At 37.9% G+C, this 21,728-nt stretch overlaps 1 protein-coding gene across 2 annotated transcripts in view; it reads left to right on the top strand.

Annotated features, from left to right (window-relative positions):
- The window catches only part of REV3L (REV3 like, DNA directed polymerase zeta catalytic subunit), a 133,803-nt gene that overhangs the window by 81,618 nt on the left and 30,457 nt on the right, over window positions 1-21,728 (top strand). For both annotated transcript variants that reach the window (XM_076333433.1, XM_076333432.1), the window contains exons 12-18: window positions 3,052-3,191; window positions 6,167-10,370; window positions 10,747-11,729; window positions 12,331-12,413; window positions 13,503-13,628; window positions 15,219-15,411; window positions 17,825-17,936. In XM_076333433.1, coding sequence (XP_076189548.1) covers window positions 3,052-3,191; window positions 6,167-10,370; window positions 10,747-11,729; window positions 12,331-12,413; window positions 13,503-13,628; window positions 15,219-15,411; window positions 17,825-17,936 — 5,841 coding nt within the window. The remainder of the gene's footprint in view (window positions 1-3,051; window positions 3,192-6,166; window positions 10,371-10,746; window positions 11,730-12,330; window positions 12,414-13,502; window positions 13,629-15,218; window positions 15,412-17,824; window positions 17,937-21,728) is intronic.

The raw sequence follows: 21,728 nt of genomic DNA, 5'->3' as shown, positions 1-21,728 counted from the left end.
AACTACTTTTCCTATCTGACCTTTGATTTTCTTTGTTTTTCTTCCCTCACAGTAGTCTGGAAAGTTGGAGTTTTCATCTAAAACACTTCATGTTAATCTTCAGTTTAGTAGTAGTTTCTGTGTAAAACCAGCCTATATCTTGCAGAATTTACTAGCTCAGGCACAGCTCTGTATGGGCATGACTGTACTGGAGACAGGTAGGATCCTGAAACAATTAACTGCTTTTATGCAATAAAGAATCCTATTTAAAAACTTGTAAGACTTGATGAGCTGGTTCACGAATAACTTGCTCATATATGCCCACAACTTAATCCCAGACAGAAAGCACTAGGGAGAATGTACATACCGGGTGCCTTCACAGGGAGTCAACTCATGTTCAGAGGGAATTACAAGCTTTGCTTCGGTGTGATCTCTGCAGAATTTGGACTGACTTCAGAAGAAAGCATGGGTATCTCTGCCCCTTGCCTGATTCTGCTCATGCAAAAAGAGCCAGTTTGAGCCTAATGATGGATCCAACCTTACTCTGCTCAGGCTCATTCTATCTGTACTGCTTCCTGATGCATCCTACTGTATCCACACTATCACTTTTCTGTTATTGGGTATTCACCAATCTTCCATTATCTCAAAAAAATATATTGAGATAATGAGGAGTAACAATACCCTACTGACTGAATTAAATGGCTTGGGTTTGATTTGTGCTGAACTAGAGCAAAAAGCCCATCGAGACCTGGAGTCGTTCACGTATGGTGGTATCATGCTGTGTTGCACAAATTTGCCTGGAATCTAAACTGGTGGGCTTGAATGCGGAGAGATCCAAGTTGTTATCTGGAGAAGTTATCTCCAGCCTGACTGGATTTACTAAAGTTGACAAAGATTTGCTTCATGCATGAGATTATAGCATAATTCAGGTTGGAAGAAACATCTAAATGCTATGTAGTCCAGTGCCCTGGTCAAAGCAGCTTTGGATAGATCAGTTGCTCAGGGCCTTGTATGGTCAAGGTTTGAGTATCTCCAAAGACAGAGATTGCCTATCGTATATGGGCAACTGTTCCAGTGTTTGAACACCCTCCTACTGAAGAATGTTTTCCTTGTACATAACATTCCCTGAGGCAGCCCTGTGCTCATTGCCCTTTTCATATCACCGCGCACCTCTGAATCTGGTTTCATCTTCTTTATACCCACTCATCGGATACTTGACAAGTGCAACAAGATCTCCTCTTAGTTTTTTCTCAAGGCTGAATAAATCCTGTTCCCTTAGCCTCTCTTTATACATCATGTGCTCCAGCCCCCAGTTACCCTGGTGCTCCTCAGCTGGATTTCTGTCTTGTGGTGGGATGCCCAAAACTGAGCACAATACTCCAGATGCAGCCTCACAGCTACTGAAATTGGCTACAGTCTTGCGGTCACAGCCCAAGATGCACTGGCTGTCTTTGCTACAAAGGCATGCTGCACACTCTCAGGTTCAACTAGTTGTCCACCAGGGCTTTCGCATCCTTTTCCACAAAGCCACTTCCTAGCCAGCTCTCTCCCTGCCTGTAGCAGTCCATGGGGTTTATTTCATTCCATTTGTGGGACATTTGGATTTGTCTTTTTTGAAGTCCAAGAGGTTCCTGTCAGCTCATTGCCCAGCCTATTGAGATCCCTCGGAATAGCAGCCCTACTCTCCAGAGTATTGATTGCTCTCCCCAGTTTGATACTCATTTGCATATAGAGCGGAATGTCTTTGCACTGTACTTTTCCATGTTTTGGGAACCTAGAAGAGGGAGAACTAAGCTCACTTAGGTCATGGCCACTGTGTACCTATCTGTGCTTGTTAGTTAGGTCTCTCTTCCAAGTCACGCTGCTTCCAGACTTGAGTTAGTCTGGAAATTATGTAGCCATATTTGAGCCTATTGTTCCTGAACTAAGAAACATGGCTTGATCTAAGTTGGCTCAATGCTGAGCACATTCAGATGTCTGTGGTGTTATGATACATATAATTCATGCTCTGGTCAAACTCCACAGATAAAAGTTCTTCAAAAGTAGACTGTATTTAGGTTATTGTGGATTTTCCTTCCTGTAACTTCAAAACCTTTGTATTTATACCTTTCAGGGTACTACACAATAATGCTTTGATATATCAAGCTACCAGGATAGATTATGATTATCTTAAAAACAACCAAACAAACAAAAATACCAAACCTTAGTTCCGTAATATTTATCTGGATTTCTCTCTTGTAGCCGCAGAATAGTTTTATTTCTATGAAGAATTACATCCATCTCACGCTTTATTTTAAAGGAGAAAAAATCAAATTCCTAAGTGCTTCTAGAGTTGTCATATATTAGAGGGTTTGGTTTTTGGGTTTTTCTAGATATTTTTTTCTTTTTTCCCCCCCCACATAAATCCATGCCACCTTAAAAACCTGAAAAATTCATAGAAGCTTTTCTTTGTAGATTTACTTCTTTTTTTCCCCCAGCAGATTTATGACTGCAAAAATGGCAATGTAGAACAGTTAACTTGGTAAAAGCAGCTTAAGTATTAGGATCGGCAACATCAGAATGTTCAAGGAGGGATGGAAACAAACATTGTTTTGGTGGTTGTGCTTTAGTTAAGCCTGCCAAGAGACAGAATTGTTATTATATGGTAAAGATTCCTTTTTTAAAAACAAAAAAAAAAAAAGTAAACATCTGTTTGCTCAGAGCTAAACTGAAAAAATGGTTTAGTCTTCAAATTTCAAGCACTTTCAAGCAATGAAATTAAATTTCAGTAAAATTGAAATAAAATTAAACATCTAAATACCTTCTCTCTAACTTCTTAAGCTAGTGAATCCTGCTGGTTTTGTCTGTAGTTTTTAAATGGTTGTCTACCACTGTTGTCTCTTAAAACAGTAACATTAAATAATATTTTGAGTTTCTCAGTGAGAAATGTAACAAATTTTTTGTTTGTTTCCCTTTGCTCTCCCAAATTACACAACCGTATAGCACCACACCCCTTTGATTGAGGTTCCCTGTGGCTATTGGTATTTTCTAAGAGAAGTATTATGCGTTAATTAGTTCCTTCATTTTCTCTAGGTCAGCTGGCAAAAATACCCATCGAAGTTCAACAGAAGAGGATTCGTCTTCAGAGGAAGAAATGGAGTGGAGTGGTAACAATATGCTCCTAACTAATCTCTCTATACCTCAGTTAGATGGGACTGCAGATGAAAATGGTGGTAAGTAAATAGAAAAACAGCTTTGGAAGTTGAATTATTACCTGGGTCATTTTCAGATCAATTTGCTAATTTTCAAAAGTGCTAACCATTTTAAATTCTTGTTTCAATTGGAAGGAAATGCTCTCAATGGATTGCAGAAGCAAGCCCTTAACATCTTCCTTATAAGCCAACAATATTTTAATCTCAATGCCCTCTACAAATTACCAGAATCTGTTTTTCCTATTGTATTAATGATCCAAAAAAGGGCATTGTTTAATTAGTTTTATGGAAAAGATAGTTACCTTGTTGCAAGGGGTATTTTTCTGTTACTATTTGTTATGCAAATATGGTGTTAAAATTGATGATCCTGTAGGATCATTTATCCTTTCATTGTAAATAGTAAATGTATTGTTGTGTAAATTTAGATGGTTCTTTGCTTTGCAAGTATTTGCCACACATGCTAAAATACAGTGAGCCTTTGTTTGAGCCTACGTTTCATTCAGCAGATTGCATGTTCACATCTTGGGATCGCACGAGTTAAAACTATGCAGTGGCAAAGCTGATGCAGAAGAAACTGCCTTTCAAAATCTATAAAAAAATTAAATTAATCTGTAGAGAGGCCTCTTGCCATCTCTTTATAACCTGCTGTCTTTCATCAAAATAACCTTAGTTAATAGAACACACACTTTGAAGTTAGGCAAATATATAAATATCATTATTTGTTTCATTAGACAATCTGCATATTTTCACATTTATAAAATTCTGTTGAGCAAAACAATGTAAAATGGATGGATCTTGTGGGGAGAAATATATATCTGTATCCAGGGTTTTCTCAGTATTAGGTTCACTTTTGTTCTTGGTCTAATCAACAGTAATTTTCTTCTTTGTTTAGAAATGTTGTATTAGTCATACTTCATACTTCATTGCCTTTAAAATTTGAGATTTGCGGTTAACATAACTTTGTACAGAAGCTTCTTTCTTAATCTATAGTACAAACTGGTTAATGTAAAATCTTGTTTGTGCTCATGCATGTACCTAATTTCCTATTACTGCCTTTGCTCTTCGAGGCAGGAATGTAATCCTTTACAAGATTTCTGTATTAGTTCGTGTCTCTTGAAGCTATTTGACAAAAATAACAAACATCATACATTAGTATATAAAATACATACGTCTTAATATATCTATTAGCAATTCTGTATTAGAGAAAGTGAGCTATATGATCTTATAGATCGTAGACAACCACAGCTTTTGTGTTCACTGTTTAAAGCATAGTTTGCTTTTTTCTTTGCTTTTATGGGTATAATGGTAGGGTTAATACGTGACTTGATGTATTACTAATATGATTTGGTTTTGCAAAATATACAATTGTAATTTCCTTATTTGCAGTACTTTGTAATTTAATGTAAAAAGGGATGCTTCTGGCTAATGAGACTGTATCTTAAATGATTGTTTAACTTTTAGAATATTTTAAGTATATGAAATATCACTTGCAGAAGAGTGTCAGCTTAGAATGAGTTTATTACTGTGAACTTTTATATCAACTTCTTATAATAGGAGATAAAGTAAATTCAAAACAGATCTCAGTCCAGTTCCTCTAAATTAGAAAATGCTTATCCACACCTGAATCTGCGTCCGTAACATCTGACTGACTGACGAGTATTTTTGCAATTTTTATATCTGAATAGTCGGGTACCTTCCAAGCGTTTGTTGACACTTCACTAAACTCCCATTTTCTTGGTTTTCAGTTAATCCTCCTCATTCTTTGTGTGGACTCCTACCCTCAAAGAATCATAGGCAGCATCTCCCAGCTGTGTTTCACAGCTCAGGGACTCTGTGTATGCATTAGAAAATGTTATTAGAAACAGATTGAGACTTCCATTTTATTTTTCTCACCCGACAACAAATAAATTGCTAAGCTGAAGGCAGCATGAATCTAAGATAATCCCCCAAGTTGGTTGAGACTTACAGTAAAGGCCCAAAGGATCCCCCATCTAGTACGACAGTGTGCAGCACCTGCTTTCAGGTCATACAGCATGTGTCATAACTCCTATCCTCCTTCAACATTTCAGCTAAAGATGTGGGCACATGAACAAATTGCTGTGTGCCAGGAGCTCTGTGGTAACTGCCTCTTTGCAGCGGAATAAACTTCTTCAAATCACTTGGTGTTCATTGTGGTTATGAGCAAGCACACGGTTGCTCCAAACCAGTTGTTAATTTGTTATTTAACCACCTGCCTGTCCACACTTAGCCTGCAGTAAATGTGATTAAAGTATCAGCGAAAGAGAGAAATCGTCCCAGGTATCATATGATGAGTCTGCACAGGACAGTTGCCGCAGCACATGCTGGTCGCAGATCTGTGTGGGAACGTTAATGCATGAATATGAATTCATGATCTAACTAAATGGTGTGAGCTCCTTGCATAAACAGCTGAATGGGTGGTAGATTGCTCTGCTTTATAAAAGTGCAGCAAACTACCTGTGCTTAGCGCGCAGGATAGTTAATACAAAGCCCTTGCCATGTTGTAAGATAGAACTTCAGCTTTCTGTGCAATGACTTTTCTATATGGGGAAAGTCATCTAAATAAGTTCTTTGTTTTTCAGAGCCAATGAGTATGCATGCTTCTCAGGGACAAAGCAGGATACAAGCTTTTCTAGAAATCAATCTGTTTATATTTAGTTATCTGAAAGTGATTTTAGAAGCGTTCTCTCAGAAAACCAGCATGAAATCTTTGGCAATTGTATGAAAGCCTACCATTTAGGAGTAACTGACAGAACGGCTGAGACACAAATGTACTGACGACGTGATTTTGATAAAGCAACTCGTACTCAGGGTCTGTAGTTGTCATGATCATAAATGCAGTGTGATTTAGAAGAGTTTTGTTTCTTCTTTGGATGGAAGGGCTTTCAGGAAAATGTCATTAAAATGGTTAATGCCTTAGGTTGGTTTTTTTACAGGAAAACTAGAGTTTGTCTCTAATTGCTTGTCTTCCATTTCAGACAATCCTTTGAATAATGAAAGTTCTCGAACTCACTCGTCCGTCATTGCAACAAGCAAAATGTCTGTAAAGACCTCAATCTTTCACAAAGATGCTGCTACGCTAGAACCCCCATCTTCTGCTAAAATTACTTTTCAGTGTAAACACACAAGTGCCCTTTCTAACCATGTTTTGAATAATGAAGATTTAGTAGAAGACCTCTCGCAACCAAACACAGAAACAAGACCTGAACTTTCAGTCCATGCTCTTACAAAAGAAAGCACTTACTCAGCAAAGTACCCAACTCCATTCAGCAATAGTACCCATGCAGAAAACTCTCACAAAGAGAGTAACAAGAAAGAGACTCTCCCAGTTCCTTCATGTGAAAATAATATTTTTGAGTATGAAGATGATATTTCATCAGTGAGCAGACAGGTACCTAGTAGGAAGTATACTAGCATCAGAAAGGCTGAAAAGGATGTCTCTTTTATGCATGTGGGCCGCCACATTGGTGACAGCATGTTGAATAAAAACTTATTTAACTTTTCTGATTTGAGCCACTCCAGCCACTCCAAAGGTAAAATGTCCTCTGAAGTAAATGAAAAGTCCAGCAGTGCAAATATAAATAGTTTTTTTCCAGCAACAGTTACAGAAAATTGTGAATTGGTGTCTTGTTCAGGAGGAAGTCGAACTGTGGTACATTCACTTGAAAATAACACTGATGAAGGTGGCCTTAATAAGCTTAAAATTAGGTATGAAGAATTTCAGGAGCATAAGGCAGAAAAGCCAAGCCTCAGTCAACAAGCAGCACATTATATGTTCTTTCCTAGTGTTGTTCTTTCTAATTGTCTCAGTCGACCACAGAAGTTAGCTCCCGTGACATATAAATTACAGCAAGGCAACAAACAGTCCAGGTTGAAGCTGAATAAAAAGAAACATAGTTTTATCAATCATCAGGAGCCTGCAAGTGTAAATGATGTTGCATTAGTGAAGGAAAGCTGCTATGCACAAGGTAATGCTTGTAGTAACATTCCTGTTAAGGATAGTGCTTTACCTAGTGACTTAGTTCAAGTTCCTCTTGAGGCTTTTGAAAACAAAATGTCTACAAGTACTGCTAATTATACTGACTGCCAGTTTGCAGATGGATCTCTTGAAACTGAGCAGTCTTTTGGATTATGTGGGAATAAATATACGCTCCGAACGAAACGGAAGGTAAATTATGAGACTGAAGACAGTGAATCAAGCTTTGTCGCACACAACTCAAAAATTAATCTACCTCAACCGATAGAAAGTGTTGACAGTTCGGATGGGTCTCAGAAGTCTCGAAAGCGTAGAAAACTTTCTAAAAAATTGCCACCTGTTATTATTAAATATATTATCATCAATAGATTTAGAGGGAGAAAAAATATGCTTGTTAAACTAGGGAAAGTAGATTCTAGTGAGGAAAGAGTAGTACTCACAGAGGAAAAGATGAACTTATATAAAAAGCTTGCACCTTTAAAGGACTTTTGGCCAAAAGTTCCTGACTCTCCTGCAACCAAATATCCTATTTATCCACTAACACCAAAGAAAAGTCACAAAAGGAAAGCAAAACATAAGTCAACCAAGAAAAAAGCTGGAAAACCACAAAAAACAGGTAGTAAAAATATTAAAAGAACTTTATCTTTCAGAAAAAGGACTCATACAATTCTTTCTCCTCCTTCGCCGTCCTACAATGCTGAAGCTGAAGACTGTGACTATAACTACAGTGATGTCATGTCTAAGTTAGGTTTTCTTTCTGAGAGAAGCACAAGCCCAGTAAACACATCTCCACCTCGCTGCTGGTCTCCCACTGACCCAAAAGCAGAAGAAATTTTGACCAACCTGGACAGAGAAGCTTTATTTAGTAGGGGGCCCAATATGTACAACAGCAAGACTGTTAGTTCTAGTGTAGGTAAAAATAGTCGAGCAAAAACTCAGGTTAAGAAATGTAAAAAGAAATTTGCTAGCCCCACTGTGTCTACCAAGAAAAAGAAAAAGATTAATCAGGCTGATAAAACAGCAGATGATGGAAAGAAGAAACCTAGAACAAAACAAAGACAAAAAACAGCTGAAAAAGCATCCTCAAGAAAGCGCGTTGTATTTAAAGATGAAAAAGGAAATACTCGCTCTACTGCAGAAGTGAAGTTTGTCCTGCAACGTCAAGATCTGCCTGAGATTTCTTACAACTCTGTCAACTCGCAGCCGCTTAATAACCGCAGAGACAGTCCTCTTCCTGGCTATTCAGCAGGATACCTACCATCAGCCCAGCTCCCTTCAGCAGCTGATGCACAAGGTAATTCATCAGGCTGTTTTCATTCATTGATGGAAATTGATAAGCCTGTAGATGCACAGTGTTTACCTGCTCCACGAGAGCATTCATCTCTCGCATCTACTCCTGTGGCATCTGGAAGGGAAGTACCAAAACTGAGCTCTCAAAGACCCAGGCCTCAAAGTGCTATATTTAGAATGAAGGATTCTGCTCTCATTCAAAACATACTTGATCCACCTAATCACTCAACTCGGGTAACACAGAATGCACGCATCTCTAAAGATAAGACTTCTGCAAAAGCAGAGGAGGTAAGAAATTTGCAAAACAGATATTTACCACCAGCTGGGAAATTGAATGAAGCTCGTGACTCTTTGGACACAGTGAAGATGGATCAGTTACATGCCACTAACTATTTGCATTGTAAAGACAATAATCAACAGCAGATTTTCTGTTTACCGGAGGCATCAAAGCATTCTGATCCTTGTTCTTCTATTCTTAAGTCATCTGAGGAAAGCCCTGGGCCACTTCAGTTGCCTAAGAACTGTTTTGTGACGTCTTTGAAGAGTCCAGTGAAACAGTTAAATTGGGATCAAAACCAGAGAGGATTTATTTTGGATATGTCACATTTTAAACCTGAAACAGTAAAACAAAGGTCTCTCTCAGAAGCAACCATGCAACCAAAACCCATCTCCCAGTATAAAAACAGGACTATAGTGGCCCCATCAGCATTCAGTGAAGGACAGTCTGGCCTAGCTGTTTTGAAAGAGTTGCTCCAGAAGAGACAGCAGAAAGCTCAGAATGCAAATGTTACACAGGAACCATTACCGGCTAAAACACAGCTGAGCAGGAATATACCATGCCCTCTTGAACAGCATAAAGCAATCAAAAGGTCACGGTCAGTCACGTCGCCAAGAAAATCTCGTGCTCCTAGGAATACAAAACCTAAAGAAAAAACACCAAAACTTTCAAAAATGGAGTCTTTAAGCCAGCAGATCAGTAGTCGCATTGATCACTCTGTGTCTGATGACAGCCCCATTTTTTTTTCAGACCCTGGTTTTGAAAGCTGCTACTCGCTTGAAGACAGCTTGTCTCCAGACCACAATTACAACTTTGATATTAATACTATAGGGCAAACTGGATTTTGCAGTTTTTATTCTGCAAGCCAGTTTGTCCCAGCAGATCAAAATTTGCCCCAGAAATTCTTGAGTGATGCAGTTCAAGATCTTGGTTCTGGACAAACAACAGAAAATGACTTTCTGTGTCATAATGACCAAAAATCTGAGGAAGAAAAGCAGCATTCTTCAAGCACAAGTAAATGGATAAGGTCTGGTTCCCTGAGTCCTGAGCTTTTTGAGAAAACCTCACTGGATAATAATGAGAACCACTGCCATAGCCAATGGAGGAAAAATGTTCATCCTTCAACTTCTAGATCTAGTTCTATCGATACCTCTTGTATGCAAGAGACTGAGGTCTGTTTAAATGAAAAATTCAAATTGAATAGAAATACAGTAAATAAAGAGAGATTTCTTAACCTTCCTCAGCCAACCAGCTCAGACTGGATTCAAAGCCACATTAGAAAAGAAACCACTTTTGAACCCTGTCAACCACTTGATTCAGTTAATACCTCTTTTACATCTATATTGTCGTCTCCTGATGGTGAACTTATAGATGCAGCTTCTGAGGATTTAGAATTGTATGTTTCGAGAAACAATGAGGCATTAACTCCAACTCCAGATAGTTCACCAAGATCAACCAGTTCTCCCTCGCAATCAAAGAATGGAAGTTTTACACCTCGTACTGCTCACATTCTTAAGCCTCTCATGTCCCCACCCAGTCGTGAAGAAATCATGGCAACTTTGCTAGATCATGATCTCGCAGAAACAATTTATCAGGAACCGTTTTGCAGCAATCCTTCAGATGCTCCAGAAAAGCCAAGGTACTGTGTTAAATGCATTTCTGTCTACATATGCTTGTGTCTATATTAAATTTAATTTATTCCTGTAAACAATTTTATGCTGTTATGTGGCACAAATGCATGAAAGATCCCATCTGATATACATACATTTGAAGTTGAAAACTACTGTACTTCCTGAGCAAATACCCGTTGTCATTCATGACACTTTGGGTTTTTATTGCTTGATATTATTCTGGTAAGTGGGAATGTGCCTGCTTTGTTTGTAAAAGAAAGATACTGCCCACAGGAATTGCATAGTGAGAAAACTAGTTAGCAGGACTCTGCTTATGTATCATCTTGAGGACTGCCTGCAGTGTGGCTTAGAGCAAAACAATAATTCAAACTCTCTTCTTCACAGGGAGATCGGAGGACGGCTTCTCACAGTGGAAACTAGACTTCCAAATGACCTGCTTGAGTTTGAGGGGGACTTCTCATTAGAAGGTCTACGACTCTGGAAGACTGCATTTTCAGCAATGACAGAAAGTCCTAGACCAGGGTCTCCTCCCCGTTATGGTCACTCTACTGTTAATAAAAGAGAAAGTAATAGCCATAAAACTAGTGAAGACAAAAAAATAGTCATAATGCCATGCAAGTGTGCTCCAAGCCAACAGCAAGTTCAGATATGGCTTCATGCCAAAGAAGAGTATGAACATTTCAAGAAATTGCCTAAGAATCATCCTGCTGAGCTGGAAAAGGCAGCTGAGAATTTCAGCTCTGCAGTATTGTCTGAAGAGAAATCTATAGAAGTAGTAAAAGCAGCTAAAGATTTAAATTTATCTAGCCTGGAAGATGAAAGACCTATTGTGCCTACAAAGAATTGTCCTGCTTCTGTGGCAGAAACTACAAAAACACAAACCAAGGAAACCTGTGATAAGTCTATAAGCACTATAGGAACTTCCATAAATACTAAAAATGACATAGACTCTAATAAAACTCCATCTGAAAGCAAGACACTTATTACTTCAACACTAGAACATGATAAGGAGGAGGAGGAGGAAGATTATTATGTCAATTACAGTTCACCAGATTCTCCAGTACTTCCTCCTTGGCAGCAAGTAGCATCTCCAGATCCCAAGCAGTCCAATTTAGAAGACACAGAGTGGAAAAATCAGGATATTATTTTGTCTTCTGTGGATGGAAATGACGTACTACCTGTTGGAAGTGCACAAAACTCTCCATCCACCCAAGAGGACGTTAGGACATCCTTTGACACGTCTCCATTTCCAGTTAATGAAGATCCTGGAAATTCTGAATCCATTTGCCTACATAGTACACCCATTGTGCAGAGAAAATATCAAGATGGAGTACCTGAAGTTCTTGGGTTTACTCCTTTATCCACAGGTAAATCCATTAAGTGATTCTAATGATACACAAAAAAAATTTCTGAATGTGGTAAGATACGATGTTTCTTTTGACATAATGAGAAAATAATTACATCTCCACAAAAATATATTTAAAACTATTTTTGGAAAGGAAAAGGCCTGTGCATTATTGCTAAAGTAACTATTGAATTATGAAAAAAGTCTAGAAGCAGAACACCCTTTTGCTTCCTGATAGTCTCTAGTATCTGAACATTTGAAGTGCTGGTTAAAAACTTAATTTAAAAGTATAGCTTATTTTGGGGATTTTGAAATCGTGTTGGTTATATTGCTTGTATTTTTCCAAACATAATCTCAGTGTAGAGTGTGAATAACATTGCAGTGTTCAAGATGATAATCATGTGAGGTTTGGTGACTTACTGGCCTTGTACTATACATTCCTAAATGTCCATAAATACCAAATTTTAATAGTTGTGCTTTGGATTGGACAGAGAATAAAGTTGTATTTGTTTAATATTTGTTTATAACGTTAACCAAATGTCTCTGGTTGTTTCCAGCAAGTTGTTTAATGTCTAGACAATATTATTGAGGCTAAGCAGTTTCGCACTTATATATGTTTACAGAACCAAAAGCCCAGAAACTGAGCCACAAGAGAGGAAATAATACTGATGGTCTTCGAAGAGTACTTTTAACCACACAAATGAAGGTGAATTAAGATTTTATGTACAGATGTATTTTTATTATGCCACACACATATTTCCATTCTCTTTCTTCTGTGTTTTTTTTTCTTTTGCTGTTAAGATCTTGAAAATACATTTAAAATGGTAGGGTGCAATTGCTGTAGAATCAGTGTACACTCCAAGTTAGGAGGAAGAAATCACTTTAATTTGCAGAGGGGGGGAGTTAGATATTGAGAGTGTGTTCTGTGTTTTAGGGTGGTGAGACGCTAATGAAACGCTAGAGACACCATGTAAAGATGATGTTTTGCTCTTTTAGTTACAACACCCTTTTTTAAAGTTCTATTGTGATTTCCCTTTTTTATATATGTGTGTGTGTGTAGATACAGACATGTATATTTATGTATCTGTGTGTGTATTAGTTTTCAGACGATGTCCTAAGCAGTTTCTGAATACAACATAGGCAGTGAACGACACTGGTATGCTGACAGAGTAGAAAGGGAATGGATCACATAAAATGATCAGACTTGCATGTTTTCCCTAAACGGTGTTTCTGCTCCCCATGCTAGAAACAGAACGGTGGGCTAGGTGCATTACCAAAATGACTCAATAGTCTTTTCTTTTGTTCTTGACATACTGGTATTCACCCAGTTCAAGTAGGTACTTAAGTGTACTCTTAATTCAGCGCCTTAAAAAGTGGTGACTGAAACAGGGGGTTTTGATGAATTGTTGCTCAAGAGAGAATAGAGATTTGCTGGTTCCCCTGTCCTCAGGCTTCTAAGAAAGCCAGTATGTGTGGGTTTTTGGTTTTTTGCGTTTGGTGTCGTGTCTGTCGTCCCGTCCCGTCCCCCCCCATGTATTTCAAACTGCCTCTTGCTTTACTATGAGGTTTCATTAAAATTATTCCTAAAAGGCAGAAAGACACAACTGTTGTTTCCCTGTTGAAAAATGACATGAAGAGATAGTGAAAGCCTTTTTTTTTTAGTAATTGTAGCATAGCATTTGCACTTTCATTGATAAATTTGTATTTAATATTGCATATTAATTTAGCAACCTGTAGTGTTTTCAATATTATACTGAGCTTTTTTTTCTTTCTTTTTTTTTCCTCCCCCAATAAGAATCAATTTGTTGCCCTCGGCGCTCCAAAGAAAGAGACTTCTCAGATTGAAGGACCATCTTTAAATAACACTTACGGTTTTAAAGTCAGTGTGGAAAACTTGCAGGAAGCAAAATCTTTACATGAGGTAACTTACTGTTACATGTTATTTTATAAAATGATAGTTTATCAGACCAGTTTTCTAATGGCAGAATTTAAAAATCTTTTCCTCCTTGGTCCCTGCCTGACTTAAAATTAATCAGTGTGTGATGGCTGCAGCTTTAAGTAGTTGCTCTTCTAGTTTCAGCTTGATCTCCAAGTGCCTTTATTTAATCGTATTGAACTAAATTTCACAGTATTTTTGTTGAGAAAGTGGTAAACCTTCCTTTAAAAAATAAATACAAGGGAAAGATCAGAAGGAAGAAATAGTAAGTTTTGTATAAAAATATTACTGGAAAAACTATTTGACCATAACTTTCATGGATTGTTTCTTAAGGAAATGATCCAAGGCATCTGGCATCATGCAGTCAGGCCCTCACGGTATCTCTGCATGTTACCTTCTGAACCTGTTGGCCAGTTTCTACTACATTTAACAAAGTGGTACATGTCTCAAAGAGTGAGTCTACACATTTCATGTAGATCAGTGGCTGGTCTGGGAAGAGAGACCAAAACTGCTGCTGGAGAAAGGGATTCAGTGTGAATATAGTACTGCTGTGTTTGGCTGCTAACTGGTCAGCCAGCATGTTTTGCTCCTAGACAGTCACTACGTCCGTGGCTTGGAATTAGCTGTTGACCAATTTACAGATGAGATGGGGATGCAGAAGTTTTATGCACTGAGTAGATGACATAGGAGAAGCCACAAGAAACTAATGATTTTGCAGGAAACGGAGATAGAGCTTGATAGTAAAATTTCATTTTAGTGGTGGCTCTAGTGATTTAGGCTGCAAATCTAGAGGAAATCAGGCTGCCCCCAGGGCAGCTTACATACTCAGAAATATTTGTAACTTTTCCCTTCTAATTCCTCCAACTTGCCCATCAGTCCACATTACCAACTATATTATGCAAGACAACAGAGCAACAACATAGCATTGAAACAGTATTAAATACTATAGTATTTCTTGTAGAGTCAAAACTGTACAATATATAGGGATTAGCATTTTCTTCATGCAAACCATTCTGCAAAAAGCTGTAGCAACATGATGTGGAAGTTCATTAATGCAAGTGAAGGGAAAGTTAGGTATGCTCCATATCTTCCTGTAAGTGACTTAGTCTTCATGCTTGTTTGCACGTCTTGGGTGAGGGAGGGAAAGGAAAATAAAGACCAACAGTGATTCTTTGTTCTTGATCAGTCCAGAAACTTAATTCAGCTCAATATGCAAAGCTGTTTGAAAACGTTACAGGAATTTACAATTGTTGGAGTTGAACATTTCTGTTTGTTTATATCTTCTGCTTTTGGTAAAAGAAGATTTTACTCAGAAACAAATATTGAATTTTAATAGAGTATAAAAATGTACTAAGTGATTAATCTTTTTTGTAAGGTAATGCTTTTTGCAAAAAAGTGAGATCCAGAGATGCATGTTTAATCACTTCTATTAATTTTCAGGTGTGACCTCTTAGTTACAATATAATGTGACCATATAAATGTCTGCAATGAGTTCATTTGCACTGATAATCTCCTCTTAAATTTTTTGAAGAAAGCTCCAAAACGTACTAACTTATTGTATTTATTTGTTGGTAGGTCCAACACCTTACCCTCATCAGTATGGAGTTACATGCTCGAACCAGACGAGATTTGGAACCAGACCCAGAGTTTGATCCGATCTGTGCTTTATTCTATTGCATCTCATCAGACACAGCACTGCCAAATACTGATAAAAAAGAAATCACTGGTGCTATAGTGATTGATAGAGACAGGACGCTCTCAAGCCAAGGTTCCTATTTCTTTTTTCTTAACATATTTTACAAAAATGCTTATTTCATAGTAATCAAACAGTAGCAAGCAAAATATAATCGAGTATCTATATTACTATTTAGCTCATTTAATTTTGTCTTGTTGACTGTTGGATGAATGGCCATATTAAACATAGGGAGAGTTTTCCTGCTTATATCTTCCAAAGAACTATTGCATGGGCTGTAAACCACAAATAACATACGCATGTGCAAAATACCTATGTTTGCGTACTTGTGGACAAGCTCCTGCAGTGTTCTAAAAGTATAAAGAGGAAAACCTGCCTTTAGTTTCCTACTCAATTTGCTGGATAGCTACAAATAGAAAATGTTAAAAGCAAGACAGTATGTTTTATATTTTACTTAAGGGTTTTTTTTGTGGTTTTATCTGATCCTTTTAGGATCTAAACAGGGGCCCTTATTCTATTGTACCTTTTTGGCTTTGTTTAGACCAGTGATACTCAACCTGTGGCTCTAGAGCCGGATGTGGCTCTTCATGGCCCTACAGGCGGCTCTCGCAATGTAGGCGTCTGATCGGCGCTCCACTCTATCAGGCAGCGCGGGGAGCACTGAGCAAATGGACCAGCAGTGTGGGAGTCGCTGAAGTTCCCCCTCCCATAGGGGGAAAGAAAAGGAGCTGCTGGGATCCCCCCACAGGTAAGAGTAGAGATCACCTCCCACCCAGCAGCCGTGGGGCAGAATGGGGAAAAACTCGCCCTTTTGCCCCTTCCACCCCTCCACCCCACTCCTTCCTAGCAGCCAGAAGGGGTTGAAGACAGAATGCTGCTGGGAGAGAGGATGCTGATGTGTCATGTCGTGATGTATCAATATGTGATGATGTTGAGGCAGCATCATCACACGTTGAAGTGTCATGATGGGAAAAAAAAAAAAAAAAAAAAATCACACTGTTGATACTTGATTTTTATGGTGCTCTACAACTCCATTTAATAAAGAAGTGGCTCTCCAGCTGTTAAAGGTTGAGTACCACTGGTTTAGGCTAGTAAAAAAACCAAAAACCAAAAAAAAGTCCTCTTTCTTTCAGGGTTTCTTTGGCATTGTGAATGTGCATTAAACCACAAAATACTGTCTAAAATTTAAGTGTGGACGAAAACCTACCAAAAATAAATTTAGCATTAAGGCAACAGCTCCTTCTTTTACCAGTTTATTTTTCAAAGTATTGTACATATTATATCATGTTAAGCTAGTTCTTATTATTCTCAGTTAAGTTTATTCTGGTATTACATGTTTGTTACTATCTTTAAAAAAATTATCTCCATTACCTTACTAAGTGAGATTTTCCACAGTATAGCCACTATGGCTCCCTAGGCATGTGCCACTGACAAATTATCAAGAAAAAGCTCTCTGTAAAGAGGTCCAGTAATATTTCGAAAAACGAAAGGTTCTGATCTGTTTTTGTTAGTAAAATAAAATGATATGTTTAAATGTTATTGTGATATTCCTTGCTTTTATTGCTGTCAATATTTTCTTGGTTAAAACTTTTTTAGTTCCCTGTGGAGTGACTTGACATTGATACGCACCTTTTTTTTCCCTCCCCCTTTTTGTATTATTATTGCTTTGTAAGTTACAGTACTCATTTTAACATTTATTTCTGAAAGCACACTTTTTAAAATTTTTTTAAGAATGTGTCAAAGTACAATGCCTTTTAAAAACTCCAGCTTGTTGCCTTAATCAGAGATATTGCTATCTGTTGTATAGAGAAAATAAAAAGACAGAGTATGTGTTGCGTATTATTCATTTATAGACATTTTTATATACGGAAGGCAAATGCTGAGTTCCTGCATGCATATGAATTCAGCTATTATTATAGCTTATTATAGCTATTATTAGCACACATTATCAATGTAGATACTCTTAATGTGCAATAAGTGAGCAGTTGCTCGTGTTTTTCCGTAGTAACTTAGCAGTGTTTTTTAAGAAGTGTACTGAAAAAAGAACTATACTATGTTATGTAGCATTTTCATTCTTCAAAGCATTTTGCAAAGCACTGCTCTAAGGTAGCAGTTGAAATACATATTTTGTGTGAAAACACTGTGTGAGCTGTCATATGGTCCTTTAATATTTCTTATTCAAAAATAATATTCTAATAGCTGGACTCTTGTACATGTAAAATGGTGAAATTTCTCTTGAATCAAATCTATTTATATCTGAGAATTTGTGCAAGATTTTTACTAAGTGAAAAGAACAAACTTTTCCACCCAAGAGGAACAAAATAAGTCCATGGAATTAATTGTGATAATAATTAGTGTTAAAGATAAAAATAGGTTGTATTCCATACTTCTTTTCAGTTGTATGTTTTATTCTAAAGCAGTATTATTGACTGAAGTAATGGAATTCCTTCTAAATTGTAATGTGTTTTTCTTTTACTTTATTTTCTAGGGAGCAGAGACCAAGCCCCCTTGCTCACAAGATCTGGAGTTACAGGACTAGAAGTCAGTTACGCTACTGATGAAAGAACTCTTTTCCAGGAAGTAGTGAATATTGTAAAAAGGTAGCATATCTGTACGTTCTGCTTTTATTTTTCAGGCTTGGTACAGCAGATTTAGTTCCTTCAACCCTTGCCAGTCTCTCAAATACTGATTTTTGTTGTTGTTGTTTCCCTCGAAGGCTTATTTCTAGAGTGGACAAGCATGGTGGTCTTTCAAATAAAAATACTTTTTGCTTTTCCTTTTCTCTGACAGCAAGAACATTCAGATTCTCTTAAGGAGCTGAGTTACAGTCTTGAAACTAATCAGCCATATAAGTAACCTTCTTTAACATACAACCTTTCCTGTTAATCCCAGAATTCATTACACGTCTCTCTCTGAAACTCTCAGAATAGTAGATATTAACAGTGCTGAGAGCTATAGAAAACCCCTCAGATGTGAGGAATTTTTCTAGGGACTCTGAGGCAAGACAAAAAAACCTACATGGTGCTGAAACTGCTATGGACAGATTAAAATAACTGGTAGTTGAAAAATCAGTTTCCTTCATTACTTTTGTCTTCTCTGAATGGAAATCCCCTGCTCCATCAGACTTGGAAAACTGCTGGTTCTCCCCATCTCCACCAAGGCTGGGAAGCCTGTTTGGTAGCCCTCTCGGCTGGTGAGTAGGTGGAACCACAGACGTCTCTCCAGGCCCTACTGACAGAGGTGCAAAGCTGTAAAATTGCAAGGAAAAATAAACAGATTTAAACTATGAGTCACCCTGCTGGAATAGAGGCACAAGAAAAAAATGTGTACTAGGCAGAGTACATTTGCAATTCTTTCTCTCTCCAACCAGAAAACCTCTGATGAGAAAGACATTGACCAACCCCATGAAGCCAGAATACAAAAAGAGTTGCTGAATGCAACCAACACAGGGTGGGTCCTGGCAGAGCAGCAGATCCCTGTTCAGAGAAGACAAAATTCAGGTAAGGAACATAATTTTATTTTTCTCTTTCTTGGAAATCTAGTGCTCCATCAAACTTAGGAAAATCACTGAGAATGAGAAGCTGCCAATAAATGAAGAATTCTCCACCAGTTGTGTGGAAGTTTAAAAAGCGACAGTACATAAAGAGTATGACAGAGAGAACTCAGCAGTTAGAATATATATATTTATCACTGAAGAACAGAAGAATTTACATCTGTACATATCGAAGGCATTACAGAATGAAAAAAGCATGCAGTTTTTGTAGTACTTCAAGATGGAATGTACCAGTCACCAGGTTGCTGACTGAGAAATCTCTTCTTAAGAGATCCTCTCTTTCAACACTGTGCTAGCATGCCTTTTTGACTGAACAACTTTATCATCAAAGATTGAGTTAATTAGCTTGTATTCCTGGAAGATAAAAAAATTAGATCTATTAATGGAGAGGCAGACTGCTGTCGTCATCTTAGTCTACTTCCCTCCTAAGGAGTCAGACTTCTGCTGAACTCTCGACAAATATGTTTTTAAAACTTGGACCACATCTACAGTTTGCAGTTCTTTTCCCCCTTTATCTTCTGTAGCCTAGGCGAAAGAGAATAAGAAATTTTGCTGGAGTAAATGTTTTCTATTTCTTAAGCACAAAACAAGTGTCTAGGCCCAGATTAGCTTTAACTGAAGGAAAAAGTACGGTAAAACTACTTGATTAAAAAGTAGTGGACTGCAAAAATCTTCCTCAATGGGAAGTGAACAAGCAAGCAGCTTTAATGAAAACTTTCAGCATCAGGAATTATTTTTAAAACAATCTTCTGTTGCTGTTTTTAGTGTTATTTTTTTCCAGCACAAGATAGGTACTCCAGTTGTTCTGGTAGGTGCACTTAATAGTAGGTCTGATAGGTTAGAGAAAGAAAACAATCAGGCCATGTTTAAGAAGCATTACCACTTGGGATTCATGGAGCAAAACTCAAAATCACCTTAATTTATCAGCAGAGGACCATATCAGTATCTTATATACTGATATATGCATTAGGCTAGAGGATAATAGGTTCTTGTGACCAAATAGCATGCCCAGCATGACTGCAGCTTGCTTTCGGTTCATCTTCTTGGCCTCTTTGGGTGTTGGAGGGAAGTGTGGAAGAGTGAAATTCCAGATTCCTGGCACAGGGGAATGACAGAATATCTATTCAATCTTGATTGTCAGTACCAGGAACAGACTTCATCAACTTGTTGGTGCACTGAACAGAGGGTACCTCAGCTGTGGGAGGAATTGTCTTATGCAGTCCAATTGAAGAATTCTTGTTCCCATTTCTAGTCATTCTCTTAGCAGTTGGCCTAATTCTTGCTCTTATTTCATATATGTGAAATTGTGGAACGTACTCATTTGTTTCAAGTTCCAGCCTTCTACTTCTCTGTCTAGGCCTTTTGTTTTTATTCTATTCTGGTTATTGAAAATAGGAAATGGTTGATTCTGTCACTTCTTGTCAATAGATGTAAACTCTGGAAGAGCACTGTTCCCAGCACACAGATGAGGGAAAAGTGATTCCTGGGAAATGTATCACTTCCTGCAATACTCTTAGCTCATCAGTCTCTTTTTCCATCAGAAATCTGCAAGCATTTTGTCTTTGAACAAATGACCCAGAGTATCTACGCAAATAGTCTTTATAACGTGCTGGTTGATATTGAGGAGCCCAGATGCTGAAGCAGAGAGTAATAAACTAGTGAGGTTTTAATGCTCTCTGGTGTTTTATTCTTGGGCTGCACTAGCCTATTGTCACTGAAGAGTGTTTCCCAAATCTAACTTTTTATAGCGGAGCTAAAGTTACTCCGTTACATGTTCACTGAAGATGAGCGTTGCTCCAGAAAGTTCACTGGAATTGATGAGCTGAAGTTGGATTCAGTTATACCTTCACTGTGAAGTTGTTCAGCGCATGCTAGATCTGAATGACCACAGTAGGGTTAACGTGTTTCCACCTAGACGTCCATAAAGTAAATAGCAAGTTAAATGTTCTTTTGTGAAATTAGTAGATGTTGTCTCTGATTAACTCAGGGCAGTTGGCAAATGAAAATAAGTTGCCTTGAGGTCTGTAGACCAGAAGACCTGGTTGTTTCTCTGGAATTGTGATCTGTGATTTCATCTATGCTGAAATCTAGCAGATTTGTCCAAATACTGAGGGGAATAAGCACCTTTATTTCTAGGAGATTATTACTGAGAGTGATTCAGCTGTGAAATGGGGGTACTTATAAGTGTAAGTACCAAAATCTATGTAGAGACAGCTAAAAGAAAGCACATCATTGTAAAGGGAATTTGAGAATTCTCTTTAAATCCAAAAGGTATTGAAATACTGAGCTGCTTGAGGGTTGACAGGTAGGAAACAGTTTGAAAGGAAGAGCCATCGAGGTGAGTTTGGAGGAGGCAGGGAAGAATAAACAACATGGATTTGCAACAAAGAAAAGCATAATTAAAGTGGTTCTTGGTACCCTGACAACCGTCTTAGAGTTCGAGAGGAAGCTTCACCTACATAGGTCCAATTTTCCCTTCTTTGGTAAGCTGTCCTCTGGCTGTAAACAGAAAAATAGGACTTCAGCTCAAAACTGGCATAAAGCAGTTGAGAAACAGTCTCCTTCCCATCCTGTGCAGCCAGTGTGGATGATCTACAAGCACAGAGCGCCAAGTTGTAGGCTCTTTGGAGTTGTCATAGGGGATTTTTTTTTTTTTCTTGAAATGGAGCCTGTATCTATATTGCTGTCCTAAAGGATTCTGTCATGCTGCCTGAACAGCCTTCTTGAATAGACCCTCTCTTTATCTTAAGGTGTCAGCTGCAATGAGTTGGGAGAAAAATTGGAAGAATCTGCCTGCTTGAAAAAGTAAAACAGAACCACCTTTCTGAACCTAAAGGCA

The sequence above is a fragment of the Aptenodytes patagonicus genome, chromosome 3 (genome assembly GCF_965638725.1).
Source record: "Aptenodytes patagonicus chromosome 3, bAptPat1.pri.cur, whole genome shotgun sequence".
In the NCBI taxonomy this organism is placed as follows: domain Eukaryota; kingdom Metazoa; phylum Chordata; class Aves; order Sphenisciformes; family Spheniscidae; genus Aptenodytes; species Aptenodytes patagonicus.
Note: the sequence above shows the minus strand (reverse complement) of the source record. Positions and strands in the feature narration are given on the sequence as shown.